This window comes from Argiope bruennichi, chromosome X2 (assembly GCF_947563725.1).
Source record: "Argiope bruennichi chromosome X2, qqArgBrue1.1, whole genome shotgun sequence".
Taxonomy (NCBI): Eukaryota; Metazoa; Arthropoda; class Arachnida; order Araneae; family Araneidae; genus Argiope; species Argiope bruennichi.
In genome coordinates, this window is record NC_079163.1 from 31263396 (window position 1) to 31280109 (window position 16714).

Genomic DNA, 16714 nt, shown 5'->3' on the forward strand with positions numbered 1-16714 from the left:
TTTTAAAATTGAGGAAGTTCCGTGTCAAAGTAGAATCTGAATACTCTGACTATTTTATTCAGGAAGAGGGAGTTCCTCAAGGTAGTATTTTAAGTGTGACTCTTTTTATTTTAAAAATTAATAATATTTTAAAACAACTTCCCCCTTCTGTGAAAGGTTACTTATATGTTGACGACCTGTACATCTCCTGTACAGGGATGCACATGAATTTTATAGAGAGACAGTTGCAGACTGCTGTAAATAATATAACACAATGGTGCAATGCCAATATTTTTACCATTTCGGCTTCAAAAACTACTGGTATCCACTTTTGTCGAAAAAGAAATCTACACATGGATCCTGAAATAAAACTAAATGAAATAATTATACCATTCAAAAATGAAGTTAAATTTCTAGGTATTACCTTTGATAAGAAGCTTACCTTTCTCCCTCACGTAAAAATATTGCGTAAAAAATGTGAAAAAGCATTAAACATAATAAAAGTTTTGTCAACTACGGCTTGGGGAGCAGATCGACCATCCATGCTTAAAATATACAAAGCTCTCGTTCTATCCAAGCTCGATTATGGTTGTGTTATTTACGGGTCAGCCAGAAAAACAGTTTTACAGAAATTAGACCCTGTTCACCATAATGCTCTGAGACTATGTTCAGGAGCCTTTAGGACCTCTCCAGTTCAGAGCCTATATGTTGATTGCTTTGAGACTTCCCTTGAATTTAGGCGAGAAATACTATCTCTGCACTATTATTTTAGAACTAAATCAAATACACAACATCCTTTCCATAATTTTAAACTCCGGCCATTCTTAACTCGAATACAAGAAGCACGAAAATTTTTTATACCTGTATATTTTACTAGAATTCATAATATTCTCAAGGACCTAAATCTACTTAGCCTGCAGGCAACACCGCAAGTGGACAACATTTTTCCTCCATGGGCAATTCCTAATATAGAATACTTAAATCCATTTGAAGGGTTTACCAAATCTGACACTACAGATTCTATTTATAGAAAAATTTTTAATGAACATAGGCATCACTATAATGATTATATTGCAATATACACAGATGGATCAAAAACATATGATAGTGTCTCAATTGCTGTGGTTTTCCAAAACGCAGTCTTCTCGTTTAAAATCAATCCTTCTTGTTCAGTTTTCACAGCGGAGATAACTGCTGTTCTATTTGCCCTAGAAAAAATATCCGACTGTCTGCAAGATAAATATATAATTTACACAGATTCATTAAGTGTTTTACAGTCTCTAAAATCCTCTCATCCTCATTCTAAAAATCATCCTTTGGTCTTAAAGATTTTAAACCTATTTAATAGACTTTCCTCTCGTGGATTTACTATTTTATTATGTTGGGTGCCTTCTCATGTAGGTATTGGGGGCAACGAGAAGGCGGACAGTGCCGCCAAATCGGCTACTTCTACAGCAAATATTAGTATCCCTGTGAGTGATTTAAAAAAACACATAACTTTGCTCTATCTCTCAAAATGGCAGACTCAATGGGATCTGTTAACAGAAAACAAACTTCATAGTGTTAAACCTCGTGTTGAACATTGGCCATGTCTTCCAAATAGAAAAGCAGACACTATCTTAACCCGTTTGCGGATAGGTCATACCAGATTCACCCATCGCCATCTACTTTTTGGAGAGTTTGAGTTTGTTTGAGGTTTTATGGCGCAAGAGCCATGATTTTGACCATACTGCGCCAAACAATAGGTAAAATTATATCATTTAAAACAGTAATCGAATGGAATATGAGAGGCTAAAAAGTATACAAGATTTAAATCAACGGATAAAACTTTATGGACATTAAAAAAGCAAAAATTTGTACATGAGGTGTCTTATCAAGCAGGGAAGATAATGAAGGGCAGGACTTTTGAAAAAACTGTAAACGCTGAGCATTGAAATTTGGGCATTCTGACAAAATATGTTGAACAGACATTTGACAATGGCATCGCGAACACAGTGGTGGTTGTTCACCTAACAACAAATGAATATGAGTGAATCGAGTGTGTCCAATTCGTAATCGCGTTAAGACAGTATCCGCTTTTCTGTTCGCTAATGAGGGCCAGGGTTGCACATGGGGTTTGATAACATGAAGTTTGTTGTTTGTTTCCAGATCCCACTGTCTTTGCCAATTAGAATATAGAAGCTTTTTAATATGTTTCTTTATGTCGTTCACAGGAATATTAGTAGCCATTGAAGTATTCGCCAATTTGGCAGCCTTATCTGCCTCTTCATTGCCCAAAATTCCAACATGGAATGGTACCCAACAGAATAAAATAGTGTAATTACGAGAACTTAGTTTATCAAAAGTATCTAAGATTTTTAATACCAAAGGATGAGGATTACATGATTTTAGAGAATTTAAAACACTGAGAGAATCTGTATAGATGATAAAGTTTTTGTCCCGGCTATTAGAAATTTCTTCTAAAGCATATAAAAGAGCACTTATTTCTGCAGTAAAAACTGAACAGGAGGGGTGAAGTTTAAACGAAGAAACTGTGTGAGGGAAAACAACCGCAAAAGAGACATGAGCAGCTGATTTTGACCCGTCTGTAAAAACTGGAATAAAATGTTGATATTGTTGTCTGTGTTCTAAGAAAATTTTTTGAAAGATGATATTTGCTGTATCAGACTTGATTAAAGTTTCAAAAGGATTTAAATATTGTACTTCAGGGATTTTCCAAGGTGGAAAAGTATTTTCTGGTTGAGGAGCTGGATGTAGATACAGTACATTAAGGTCTAAAAGAATATTATGAACTCTCGTAAAAAAGACAGGGATGAATGATTTTCGGGCATCTTGCAAGCGAACTAAAAAGGGGCGAAGTTTAAAATCATAAAATGGATGATTAATGTTCGACTGAATTTTAAAATAATAATTAAGAGATGAAAATTGTCTTCTTAATTCAAGGGCTGGTTCACAGGTTTCAACATACAAGCTTTTAACAGGGGATGTCCTGAAAGCACCTGAACAAAGACGGAGAGCTATGTGATGAATAGGATCCAGTTTTTGCAAAATGCTTTTCCTAGCAGAACCGTATATTGAGGATCCATAATCCAGCTTGGAAAGTACAACGGCCTTGTATATTTTCATCATAGAATTTCTGTCGGCTCCCCATGCTGTAGTTGATAAGACTTTTAAAACGTTTAAAGAGTTTTCACACTTTTTACGTAAAAGTTTTATATGCGACTGAAAGGTGAGTTTTTTATCAAAGATAATGCCCAGAAAGCGAATTTCATTTAAAAATGGTACTTGCTGATCATACAGTTTCAGATCAGGATCAAAATGAAGGTTACGTTTCCGACAGAAGTGCACACCAGCCGTTTTCATTGTTGAGATGGTAAAACCATTATTGTTCGTCCATTGGGTAATATTATTGATTGCGATCTGCAATTGTCTTTGTATAAAATTCATATGCATCCCTGTACAAGAGATATACAGGTCGTCAACATATAAAAAGCCCTTCACAGAAATTGGAAGTAGTTTTAAAATGTTATTTATTTTCAAAATAAAAAGAGTGACGCTTAAAACGCTGCCTTGCGGAACACCTTCCTCTTGTATAAAAGAATCTGAAAGTTCAGATTCAACCTTAACACGGAATTCTCTAAGATTTAAAAAATTTCGAATAAAAATAGGAAGATTTCCTCTTAGTCCCAGATCATATAAATCTTTTAAAATTCCATATCTCCAAGTCCGGTCGTATGCCTTTTCGATGTCGAAAAATATGGCAACTAAGTGCTTTCTTTGTAAAAATGCGAGGCGAATGTCGGATTCGAGAGCAAGAAGATTATCAAGAGTGCTTCGCCCTCTTCGAAATCCACTCTGCGACAGGTGAAGTAAGTTATTTGTCTCCAGATAAAAAATTAGCCTTCGATTTATCATTTTTTCTAGCAATTTACAAAGACAACAGGTCAAAGCTATGGGTCGATAATTTGATGGATTTGTTGGATCTTTGCCTGGTTTTAGTAAAGGAATTATTATAGCTTGTTGCCAGAAAGTAGGAAAATATTGTTCTTGCCAGATACGGTTATATAGATATAATAAGCTTTTTTTCGACTCTGTTGTTAAGTTTATCATAGCGTAACTAATGTTGTCAGGACCGGGAGAAGAATCATGGACAATGGCAAGACACGATTGGAGTTCTAAAAACGTAAAATCGCTGTTGTAGGGCCGGTTAGTCTGAGAATTAAAATTTAGTTTTTGCTTTTCTGCTTCCTCTTTGTATTTCAAAAACGCAGGAGGATAATTTTTACTGCTGGACGTATGAGCTAATGTTGAAGCTATGGAATTTGCAATATCTTTTGTGGATGATATGGTGTTTCCTTTATCAATTAAGATTGAAACATTCTTAGAATGAGAAGCACCTGAAGCTTTTTTAACTTTATTCCACAAATGATGGCTAGATATTGTTGAAGTGATACCAGAAACAAATTTTTGCCAAGAAATTCTTCTACTACGTCGTTGGATTTTTCTGGATTCTGCTCTAGATTTTTTAAATTTGATAAAATTTTCAGTAGAGGGATAACGGCGAAAAATATTCCACGCCTTTTTTTGTTTTTTATATGCTTGTTGGCAATTAGCATCCCACCATGGCTTGTTTTGCTTCCTACGAAGTCCAGATTTCTTTGGAATAGTGTTATCTGCTGCCTCAATTATAATACTGACAATATGTTTCAGAGCTTCGTCAATAGTGGAAGATTTAACTATTTCTGAATTGATATTAGCCAGAGAGGTGAATTTTTGCCAGTTCGCTGCATTTAAAACATATTTGGATGGTCGGAAAGAACTAGCTGCATTGTGCCTACTGTCGGTCAAAATTAAAGGAAAATGGTCGCTATTATAAAGATCGTTGTCCACAGTTAAACTGAAAAAAGGCAATAAAAACGGAGAGCAAATAGCGAGATCAACAGAATGAAAAGTTCGTGTTGGTAAATGAAAATGCGTTTTTTCGTCAGAATTTAAAATGCATAAATTATGATCTGCAAGAAATTGTTCAATTTGCTTACCACGTGAATTTGATTCAGAGCTTCCCCAAAAAGGACTATGACCATTAAGATCTCCCAAAATAATGAATGGAGAAGGCAATCTACTTTTTGGAGAAGCGGCACCAATGTGCTCTCAATGCAATTGCATCATGTCTGTTTACCATATTCTCAGTGAATGTCCAAATTTTAGTACTCAACGTTTATATTATTTTAACAACTCCACACTTTCACATTTGCTTGATAGAATACCACATGCTAATCTTTTTGCTTTTTTGAAATCAGTAGGTTTTTACCCCCATATTTAAGTAATCTTCATCTTTTTCATTCTTTTACATTGCTTTTTAAAGTTGAAATTATATTTTTAATCCTAAAATAAATACAGTTTGGCGCAGCTTAGTCAATACCATGGCTCTTGTGCCAATAAAATCCAAAAAATCCAAAATCCAAATCGATCGAAAGCTTACCTTCCTTCCGCATATTTTGCACTTGTGGAGGAAATGTGAGAAAACATTAAATATACTGAAAGTGCTCTCCAAAACATCATGGGGTGCTGATCGAACCTCCCTACTCCGCGTTTACCAAGCAGTAATCTTGTCCCGTATTGATTACGGGTGCATGGTATATGGTTCCGCACGTCCTACGGTTTTACGGCGATTGGACACCATTCACCACACTGCTCTGCGGATTTGCTCCGGAGCATTTCGAACCTCTCCAGTAGATAGCTTATATGTTATTTGCCATCAGTTGCCACTTCATTTGAGGCGTCAGAAGTTGTCTACATTACTTTATTTTCGCTCGAAATCTATCCCAAATCATCCTATTTGTCGCACGGTTCTCCCTGTTTCTCTTCGAAGGATTTACGAGTCGCGACCTTCTCATATTCTCCCCTTTTGGGAGAGAGTCAAAAGTTACCTACATAGTTCGGACCTTTATAGTGTTGCCATTAAGTCATTTGATTTTTATTCCTTTCCCCCTTGGGATACTCCGCAATTTTCTTTTCTGAACCCTTTTTTGGGATTCGATAAATCTTCAACTAATCCTGTTATTTTCCAACAGCTTTTTCATCAGCACCGCTGACAGTATTCTTCTTTTACATCGGTTTTTACAGATGGCTCGAAATCGGATGGACACGTTGGTTGTGCCATTATAACTCCATCTGATACACTGAGCTATCGTTTGCACAACAGTAGCTCTGTATTTACGGCTGAGTTAGTGGCAATCCACTGTGCTCTTCAAGAAATCTCTTCTTCTACTCAGCTTAATTTCATCATTTACACTGACAGCATGAGTGCTTTGGAAACACTTTCTAAGTATCAGATTCAGATGCACCCAGTTGCGGTCCAGATTTTATTCACATTAGGAATCCTACGAAATAGAGGTTTTAAAGTCATTTTTTGCTGGGTTCCGGGGCATGTAGGTATTTACGGCAACGAAAGGGCAGATTTTGCTGCTAAATCTGCATCAACCTTTCGAACACACTCACTTGCCTATTCTGATGCCAAAAAGTCCTTCACAAGTGCGCTCTTTAATAATTGGCAACGATCATGGGATCTGCAGATCCATAACAAATTACATTCAATTAAACCGACAATTGATTCGTGGCCTGTCCACCCTATACGAGAGGTTGATGTCAAATTGACTTGCCTCCGTATAGGACATACTCGTTTTACACATAAACATCTCCTTTTTGGCCAGGCTATACCAAAGTGCTCCACATGTCGTGTAGATTTTACCATAAAACATATTTTAATCGAGTGCCCATTCTTTAATTCTTCTCGTTTATACTTTTTAAAATCATCTTCATTAACTTTACAAGACCTGGTGGGTGAGAAATTCCACCCAAACATTTTTAAATTTTTAAAAACCGTTGGTTTTTATACTTGTATATAGTATTTTTTTAACGTCTATTCAGGCTCGACAATTCACATCAATTCATTGAAATGTTTGTTTTTCGAATTGGTTTTTTTTTCATTTATGAATTTATTAACATTATACACTCTTGCCCTTTTAGTTTTATTTGCATTTTTTTAATACCTTTTGCTACTATATCTTAAAGTGTGTGTTTATATAATTTGTTTTATGTTTTTTACCATCTGCTTGGCGCAGCATGGCCAAACATGGCTTTTGCGCCAAAAAACCCAACCAACCAACCTTGAACCCGTACAATATAATAAACATTATAGAAAATTTTGCAAGATTAGATTGGCTATTAAAAATCATACTAACCATGTAAAACTATACACAAAAAAATAACTGTAAAATTACATATAAATCTGAATCTTATTTAACAAATATATGTGATAAATATGTTAAAATAGTCACTGACATACATTTATTGTCAATCTTTCTTCCTGAGAACCATTTCAAATTTTAATATTAAAATTTTCAAGATCTGTATTCACATTTTTATTATAAGACAAATAACTATATATGTTATAAACAGCCTTTAAATAACTTTTATATTTATTTTTCATAAAAAAATAAAAGATGCCTTTTTTAAATAAATCCAAAATAATGTTATGATAACTATAGTGTAAAACTGCATAATATATAAAAAATATTAATTTATTTACAAATTATTGAATAAACTACATATATAAATTAAGTATTTGGATATTAACTGCATGCTGTTGATGAATATAGTCAAGATTTAATTATGAAAGAATTTATGAGCAATGATCCTTGGCAATTAATTGTTAGCATGTGGTTAATATACAATTGAAAACTAAAGTTTTCTTCAAACATATCATTTCTTGTATTTTATTTATTATTGAAATTCATAATTATTTAATAAATGAAAGAAAATGATATATACAATCATATCATTGCAAAATATTTAGAGAATATATTTTCAGAATGAGATAAAAAAATTTCCTGACAAACGATGACACTTGTTCCAATAATTCTCTAGCATTATCTAAATATAGGAGAGAAAATATATGTTCAGATTATTCAGTTGATTTTAAAATGTAAAATGCACAATAAAAAAATTAACTTGCATATAAAAAGATTTTTCTATATCATTTTGCTTATACTTCATAAGAAAGAATCATACAAAATGTTGATTAGTTTTTCATTGCTTCTTGCATCATTAATTCACTCAAACAAAATTTCTACCTTTCTTTTAATTCGGTCTACCTATTTTGTGTTCAGTATGTATAAAATTGTTTTGTTAATTTAGCAAAGTACAAACATGGTTAATTGCTCCTAATGAAATTAACCATAAAGGTAAATTCAATAGAATAAAGAATTTAAAGCAAAAGAAAGAAATGTCAAGGCTGGCAAATTTGGATATCTGCAAAGTCTAACAGAGCAAAAGAAAGTGAATGATATTTATACACAGTTAAAGAGTATTAGTCATTAAAAGAAAACACATGGTGATTGATGAAAATAGTAAGCATGGAAGGTGGAATATTATAAGACAATATTTTTTGAAGGCTCCGAAAGTTAATTCAGCCTTGATTAGAAAGATTCATGCGAGTCCATAATTAGTTAACAAAAAGATAAAGATATGTAATAAATTTTCATTTCTGAATAAAAAAGCATATAACAATTTCTTGATACATATTTACTATCATGAGTAAATAAGAAAATAAAACGTATGCAATAAGTTTTCGCCCTAAATAAACATAACAAGGAAGAATTGTTTTTTTTTCCATACTCATCTATTAACCTGAATGTATAAACATTGTTCAGAAAGCATATTATATGCCATTATTAAAACTCAGTAGAAAGGAATTTAAAAAGAAACCAGAATATTCTTATATGATAACCAGAATATATTATACTCAGTGCAAAGCTTAGCATGTCGATCTCGAAGTGTATCGTGTAATTTAAACATAAGCACGAAATCGAGGCATCGGCAAGCTCATGTCAACCTTTAGGAGTCCAATCAGAGCGCAGTTCACATCAGCCTGATGCTTTTATAAGATGCGCTGTGATTGTACTCATTTAGGTTGACATGGTCTGGTCGATTTCTAGAGAGTGTCAAATTCTTAAATTCGTGCCGTACCGATTTTCAAACGAAATTGTTGAAAAAGAGAAGAGAGGTCGTGCATATAAAGAATCGTGCATATAAAGCACGTTTTGGGGCGGTTCCGTGAATGACGGTGCTTAAAAGAAAATATTGCATTTCTAATTTCAAGATAAAAGAACTGAATTTTAATGATGAAGAAATATAAGGTTTAAACCATTTTTTTCAAGATGGATTTTAAGGAAAAGAATGGAAGTAGCTTTCAAATATCTTCATTTAATGGGAATTATAAAAAAGTACACTTTATTTGATTTTATATAGGTTTAACGATAATTCTTTTAATTATTATTAATTAACGGAACTATTTTTAAAATTGTTATTATTTATTTATTGAAATTACTCGTTATTTATATTAAAATTGCTCTATTAGATATAGATAATAAATGAACATATCCACAAGTAAAATCATGCTATTATGAATTTGATACACATGAACATAAAATGAAGTAAATATTATTTTGCGAATAAATTTTTAAATGGAAAGAAAACTTTTTTTTATTTAGGCGTCAGAAGAGCATGATTATAAATATATTCTATGGATTTAAATGCAGAAAACAGGAAGAAGCATTGTTTATAATACTTATCTGGTAGGGCATTAGAAGATTTCACCACTGTTACAATAAAATGTATCATGTCAAAAAATATATAGACCCAAACATATATCACAATCGAATACATCCCATTGCTATCCGTATTCTATACACTTTACGTCTCTTGCAGAATGAGGGCTTCCAAATTAATTTTTGTTGGATTCCGAGTCATGTGGGCATCGCTGGCAATGAAAAGGCGGACACTGCTGCAAAATCGGCAGCGATTACCTTGAACCAAGGACTTCCGTACACTGATGTGAAGAAGTCCTTCAATAGTCGTATTTTTATAATTTGGCAAAACCAATGGGATTTGCAGTCCCATAACAAATTGCATGACGTGAAATCCAACATTGGATTATGGCCCGTTCTACCTATACGAGAGGAAGATGTCAAATTGAACCGCCTCCGTATAGGACATACTCGCTTCACGCACAAGCATCTCATTTTTGGTGAAAGGGTGCCAGTGTGCCAAACATGTCAAGCTGATTTTACCATCAAGCACATTTTAATTGAATGCCCATGTTTTAACTCGTATCGATTACACTACTTTAAGTCATTATCATTAACCCTACAGGAATTGGTGGGTGAAAAACATCACCCAAACCTTTTTAAATTTTTAAGAACCATTGGATTTTATATTCGCATTTAACACTTTTTATTGATTTATCGTCTTTTATTTATTAAATTTGTTTCAACAATTTTTATGTGAAAATCTATTCTCAAACTTTCATTTGGAATTTTTACTCTTTGAATGTGTTTTATATCATCCGAATTTGCGTATTTTACTTTATATTAGACTTTATGATGTTTGGTTCTTTTTAATCTAGTAGCATTTCATACCATGTGCTTGGCGCAGCTTGGCCAAAAATGGCTCTTGCGCCAAAAAAATCCAAACAACCAACCAACCAACCCAAACATATATTTTGATACAACAGAGTCACTTGCAATATATGGCATTTTGTGACAGCAAAGCATACAATAATCACATGCAGCTATTTGAGAGCAGATGTAACAAAGAACGTTTGCAAGTGTTTTGTATTAATAAAATGTTCCAACAATTATACACTTAAACATATATGTTGGTGCAACATTTGGAATCACAAGTGACATATGACATTTTATGTCAACATAACATACAATAACCACGTGCAGCAATTTAAGAGCACAAGTTGCAAAGAATCTTTGCAAATGTTTTGTGTTTATAAAGTGTTCCAACAATTATACTCGTAAACATATATTTTGATGCAACATTTGGAACCACTACTGACATAAGATATTTTTTGTCAACATAACATACAATAACCACATGCAGCAATTTGAGAGAAGATGTAGCAAGGAAACTTTGCAAGTGTTTTGCTTCAATAAAGTGTTCCAACAAATTTGACATACCACATTTGGATATAACAGTGACTATTTATGAATTGTGAGATGAGAAGATTCTTTATTTATAAATTCCGATTTGGAATATCAAATAAATTTAATTTTAACAGAAAACTTTAAAACACAATTTATGAATATACAAAGACTAAAAATGCAACTATTACAGTGAGCTTAATACTAAAGTATCGCAAGTATGCTTAGAAAAAATGACGTATTAAAAATAACAATTTTAACTAACCATAACGATTAAATACTAACTATAAAAGTGTTCCAAATTAATAAGTGAATTAAAAAAAATTAACTTGTAAAAAATTTGCAATGAACTTGTAAATAAGAAGCTAGATGACGACCGACAAATTTTCTATTGAATTTACTCATCACGAATTGTAGCAATCCAGATTTATTTTGTAATTTTGATGAGTTTCCTATTGCCAATTACCTCCTTATAAGTAATGATGAAAAATTAACAGAATCAATCTGCTATTTTTTAAGAGCAAATCTGCTATTTTTTTTCTTTTGTTTGAAACAATCACGTACAGAAAAATGATAGCAGAACGCTATATAATCTCTACATTATTAAGCATTCTTTCTTTAAATAATAAAACAATGTAGATCCTACTTACAAGATATTCTTGGCGTGCAAAAGATCAAGGAAAGAAATTAATATCCGAGTTACTGAATAATGATTTAATAACTTTTCCCATCAATATTTGCCTATTCACTCTTTAATGTAAACAAGTACTTGGATTCAAAACACATAAGCTCTCGAAATAGAAACACCACATCAAATGGTAAATAAATTATCGAAATATAATCAGTAACTTATCTATTGTTATCTAGTCTTTTGTTCAAATCTCGCACATGGTTTTCGATAATGCTGAGTCACATTCTGAGGTAAGTTTGCATGCCAAAGTTCCGGAAAATCAAAGAGTTGATGCATACAATTAATGAAAGTTTGAAAGTTACACTTTTTTGAAATGACAAATGGGATTCAACTGAATGAATTAAAGATATCTGATGTTATAGAATTAATATGACTACAATCTCTAATAGTATTTATTGTATATAAGGCAAAGTCGAGTTGTGTTGGATTTTTTTACATAAAAGTAAAATAATCTGTCATGTGATTACAATCAGAAAAAGATATCTTGCATTGAGAAATAAATGCGTCAAAATTTCATTCGATGTGTTTTGGTTCGAAATGCGGAAATTTTTAAACCGACAGAAAGTATTTCTGTTCCATTTACTTCCATTTTCTAGGCCCCTCAGGGGCTCACCTACTATAGGTGAGTACGGGTGTCCCAATCCCGAGGTTCCCAGGGATCTTTACTCCCTTTATGTTTACTCTACACTGCGCCTTCTGCTGTCTCCTTTATTCTTCTTTCCCTCGAGGGTAGGCGAGGGAGCTCTCCATGAGAAGCTGTCGCCGCCCTGTTTGCTTCCTGCTTCTCATGGACAGCAAATACCCCCACGTGTTTGCCGTGCGTGGCGACCCATTAGACGGGCGGTGCACTGTGGTCCCCGGTGTATCAATCGGCCGGTAGCTAGCAACCTGAGTTACTAGTCTGCTAGGGATCAAGCGAAGGGGTTACTCCTTGGGCTTGGCGTTAAGGGTGGTCACTGTCCCCGGGGGTAACTCCGAGCGTATAGGTTCCGGCTAGCGCTAGGGTAAGCGCCGAGGCTGGGAATGGCCAGAGCCGGTGGCTGCCTTCCCTTGTTGGACTCCATGGTGGGTGGTGCCGTCGGGGCCCGAAGCCCCATCAATATCGTATGGGCAAAAAAAACCGTTCTCCCTTCAGTGGGCGTCAAATGTTACCAAATCAAATCCAAACCATTTCACATTTTGACACATTTTTCATCATAAAAAGAGTTTCTGAATCTAAAGATACTTTTCACTCTGTATCACCATTTCTTGTGCAAAAAGCCATAGTAGCAACCGTCGGTGATGTTGCAGGTATACGCAAAATGCGTTCTGGTGACTTGCTCATAGAAGTTAATTCTAAGAAGCAAGCCCAGCAAGTAACCAAACTAAAAGCCTTAGCTACAATACCTGTTACTGTTTCCCCTCACTCTTCCTTAAATTACTCGAAAGGCGTCATAACCTGTGGAGAGCTGTACAATGTTTCTCTTGAAGAAATATCTAAAGGATTTCAGCAGCAAGGAGTAACTCATGTACGCCGCATAACCATTCGGCGGGATGGGCAACTCATTAATACGAAACACCTCATCCTCACATTTCATTCACCTAAACTGCCTGAATTTGTATATGCCGGCTACCTGAAATTACCTGTTCGAGCCTATATTCCTAATCCCTTGAGATGTTTCCAATGCCAACGTTTCGGTCACTCCAAAGCTAATTGCCGCGGGACAGTAACTTGTGCCCGATGTGCTGAAAAAGGTCATGAAAGCCAGGAGTGCACTGCGCCAGAAAAGTGCGTCAATTGTGGTGAAGATCATGCTTCCTATTCGAGACTTTGCAAACGTTGGACACTCGAGAAACAAATAACCACTCTCAAATTCAAAGAAAGTATAACTTATCCTGAAGCTAGACGTAAAATTCTAGCTCAAACACCTACGCCTGGTTTAACTTATGCTTCTGTGGTACAGAAACAGTTTTGTGTAAATTGTTCTTGTCCAAATTGTGTTAAATCTGTTACCCACACAAAAACACTTGAAAAGTCAAGTGATTCAGAAACAGAGCATTCCACAAACAATGAAATTGAATTATTGAAACCTGATAAACCTAAAATAAACAAATCAAAATCTGGAAAGCATTTAAAATTACAACTTTCAAAACGTGGTCTTTCTCCACAGGAAATTAGAACAAAACTCAGAAAATCAACCTTGCGCAATTCGGTTGCTTTGGGACTTGCAAATCAAGGTGCAGTCCACAAAGACCTAACATCCATTTTTGGTGGCACATCCAAAAGTGCTGACCTAATCGCACTTCATCCATCTGAAGAAGAGGATGAACTTAAAATGAGTTGCGATATTTCGCAACTTCCCAACACTGTTTCCAATCCTTCACTTGAAGCAAAAGTTTCGTAATGGGTACCTTCGTTTCATGGAATTGTCGTGGCCTTCGGTCCAAATTAAATGACATCAAGACCATCCTTAACAACTTTCATCCTATCTGTTTTGGTGTTCAGGAGACATTCTTGACACCTAGTATCCCCATCAAAATACGCGGTTATAACTGTACTCGTAAAGATGCAGAAACAGCATCTCATCCTTCTGGTGGAGTTTGTATTTTCACGTCGAATTTATATCCGAGCACACCTCTCCTATTACATACTTCTCTGCAGGCTGTGGCTGTTCAAGTTCATACTCGAATTTTGGTCACAGTCTGCTGCATTTACTTACCGCCTCATGATGTCATTCGTCAACAAGATCTTGATAAACTTGTGGACCAACTGCCTGCACCATTTATTATTTTTGGCGATTTTAACGGCCATAGTACGTTGTGGGGTTCGGAGAATACAAATTCTCGTGGGCAACAGATAGAACAGTTTATTTCTAATAATTGTCTCTGTTTGCTCAATAATGAAGAGAAGACGTACTTCCATGAACCCACACGTAGCTTCCATAGCCTTGATCTAGCCATGTGTTCTCCTGAACTTTTGCCGGTGTTGAACTTTGCAGTTAGCAAAGATTTACATAATAGTGATCATTTCCCTATTATTGTCTCCCATGCTGATAGCGGCGGTGCGACTCTCCGTCCTCCGCGTTTTCTATTCCAGCGGGCAGACTGGGATACTTTCACGCAATTGGCAGATATAACTGAGACCATGATCAGTACTTATGATATCACGGAAGCAATGCAACTTGTTATTGACGCCATATTAAACGCCGCAAATGCCACCATTCCAAAGACCTCCCCACGTCTCAGAAAATTTCGCAGGCCGTGGTGGAATGAGGCTTGTCGCGACAGCCACAAGCAGCAAAAAAAATTATGGAACATCTTTCGGAGGTACCCGACAACTGAAAATCTCATTGCTTTTAAAAGAGCCAAAGCGCTAGCTCGTCGCGTTCGTCGTCAGAGTCAGAGGGACTCCTGGATTAAATTTGTATCGTCCATTACATCATCGACCTCCAGCAAACAGTTGTGGAAAAAAGTAAAGGCTGCGAATGGTATTTATTGTGAATCTTCCATTCCTGTTTTAAATACAGGAAGTGGGATACATTCGGCTCCATTAGAAGTAGCCAATATCCTGGGCCAAGCATTTGCACAAGTTTCCGCAATAGAATCTTATAGTCCGGAGTTTCTGGCGATTAAGAATCCCGCGGAACAGTTGCCTCTGCTTTTTAATGACCATCGCAAGTATTCATATAACTGTAAATTTAAAATGTTTGAACTCGAAAAGGCCTTATCTAAATCTCATGACACCAGTCCAGGGCCAGATGGGATTACATACAATATGCTCCGTCATTTGAGTAACACTTCCCTTTCCAACCTGTTGTTGTTATTTAACAGAATCTGGATCGAGCAGAAGTACCCTTCTCAATGGCGCGAAGCTATTGTTATCCCAATCCTAAAACCTGGCAAAGAACCATCCAATACTCTGAACTACCGACCAATAGCTTTGACGAGCTGTCTCTGTAAAACCTTAGAACGTATGGTCAATTCTCGTCTGATTTTTGAATTAGAAAAACAAGGATGTATCTCTCAGTTACAGAGTGGTTTCCGTAGAGGACGGTCAACTGTTGACAACCTCGTCCTTCTGGAAACGCAAATCCGCAATGCATTTGTGAAGAGAAATCACCTTGTATCTATTTTTTTCGATATAGAGAAAGCGTACGACCGTACGTGGCGTCACGGCATACTCTCAACGCTTTTTAACTATGGCTTTAGAGGAAATTTACCGATATTTTTAAAAAACTTTTTATCTTGTCGAACGTTTAAAGTTCGCATGGGTAACGTCTATTCAAATGATTTTATTCAAACTGAAGGTGTCCCGCAGGGTAGCATTCTTAGTGTTACTCTTTTTATTGTCCATTTTAGCCAAATAATTAATGTTTTACCTCCATCTATTCAAGGCACATTATACGTGGATGATCTCCAGATCTCTTGCCAAGGGAGCAACATGCACCTGATAGAGCGACAACTGCAGGTTGCTGTAAACAAACTTGTAAATTGGTGCAATGAAAATGGACATACGATTTCTCCAGAGAAAAGTAGATGCGTCCATTTTTGTAGGAAACGGGGTATTCATTTAGATCCCAAAGTTCAGATTCGTAATGCTACCATCCCTGTGGTAAATGAAATAAAGTTTTTGGGGATAATATTTGACCGTAAGCTCACTTTCCTTCCGCATGTCCTACATTTGCGGAAGAGGTGTGATAGGTCATTAAATATTCTCAAGGTACTGTCCAGAACCACTTGGGGAGCAGATCGAACTTCTTTGCTCAGAATTTATCAGGCAGTGACTTTATCCCGTATAGATTACGGAAGTATGGTGTATGGCTCTGCTCGTCCTACGGTTTTACGTAGACTTGATACCATACATCATTCTGCTTTGAGAATTAGCTTAGGAGCATTTCGCACCTCGCCTGTGAATAGTCTGTATGTTCTCTGCCATCATCTACCACTAAGTTTACGGCGTGAAAAATTATCTGCCCAATATTATCTTCGAGCACTGTCTGTTCCGAAGCATCCGGTGTGTTCTTTGATATTTCCAGTTAGTCTTCGGAGACTTTATAATGCTCGTCGCTCT

General features: G+C 35.5%; 1 protein-coding gene across 1 annotated transcript; it reads left to right on the forward strand.

The window, feature by feature from the left end:
• Positions 1-12965: 12965 nt before the first annotated feature.
• On the forward strand, positions 12966-14048 carry LOC129959689 (uncharacterized). The gene is made up of 2 exons (XM_056072578.1): positions 12966-13601; positions 13815-14048. Exons 1-2 carry the CDS (start codon positions 12966-12968, stop codon positions 14046-14048), a joined length of 870 nt encoding a protein of 289 aa, XP_055928553.1.
• Positions 14049-16714: the final 2666 nt, after the last annotated feature.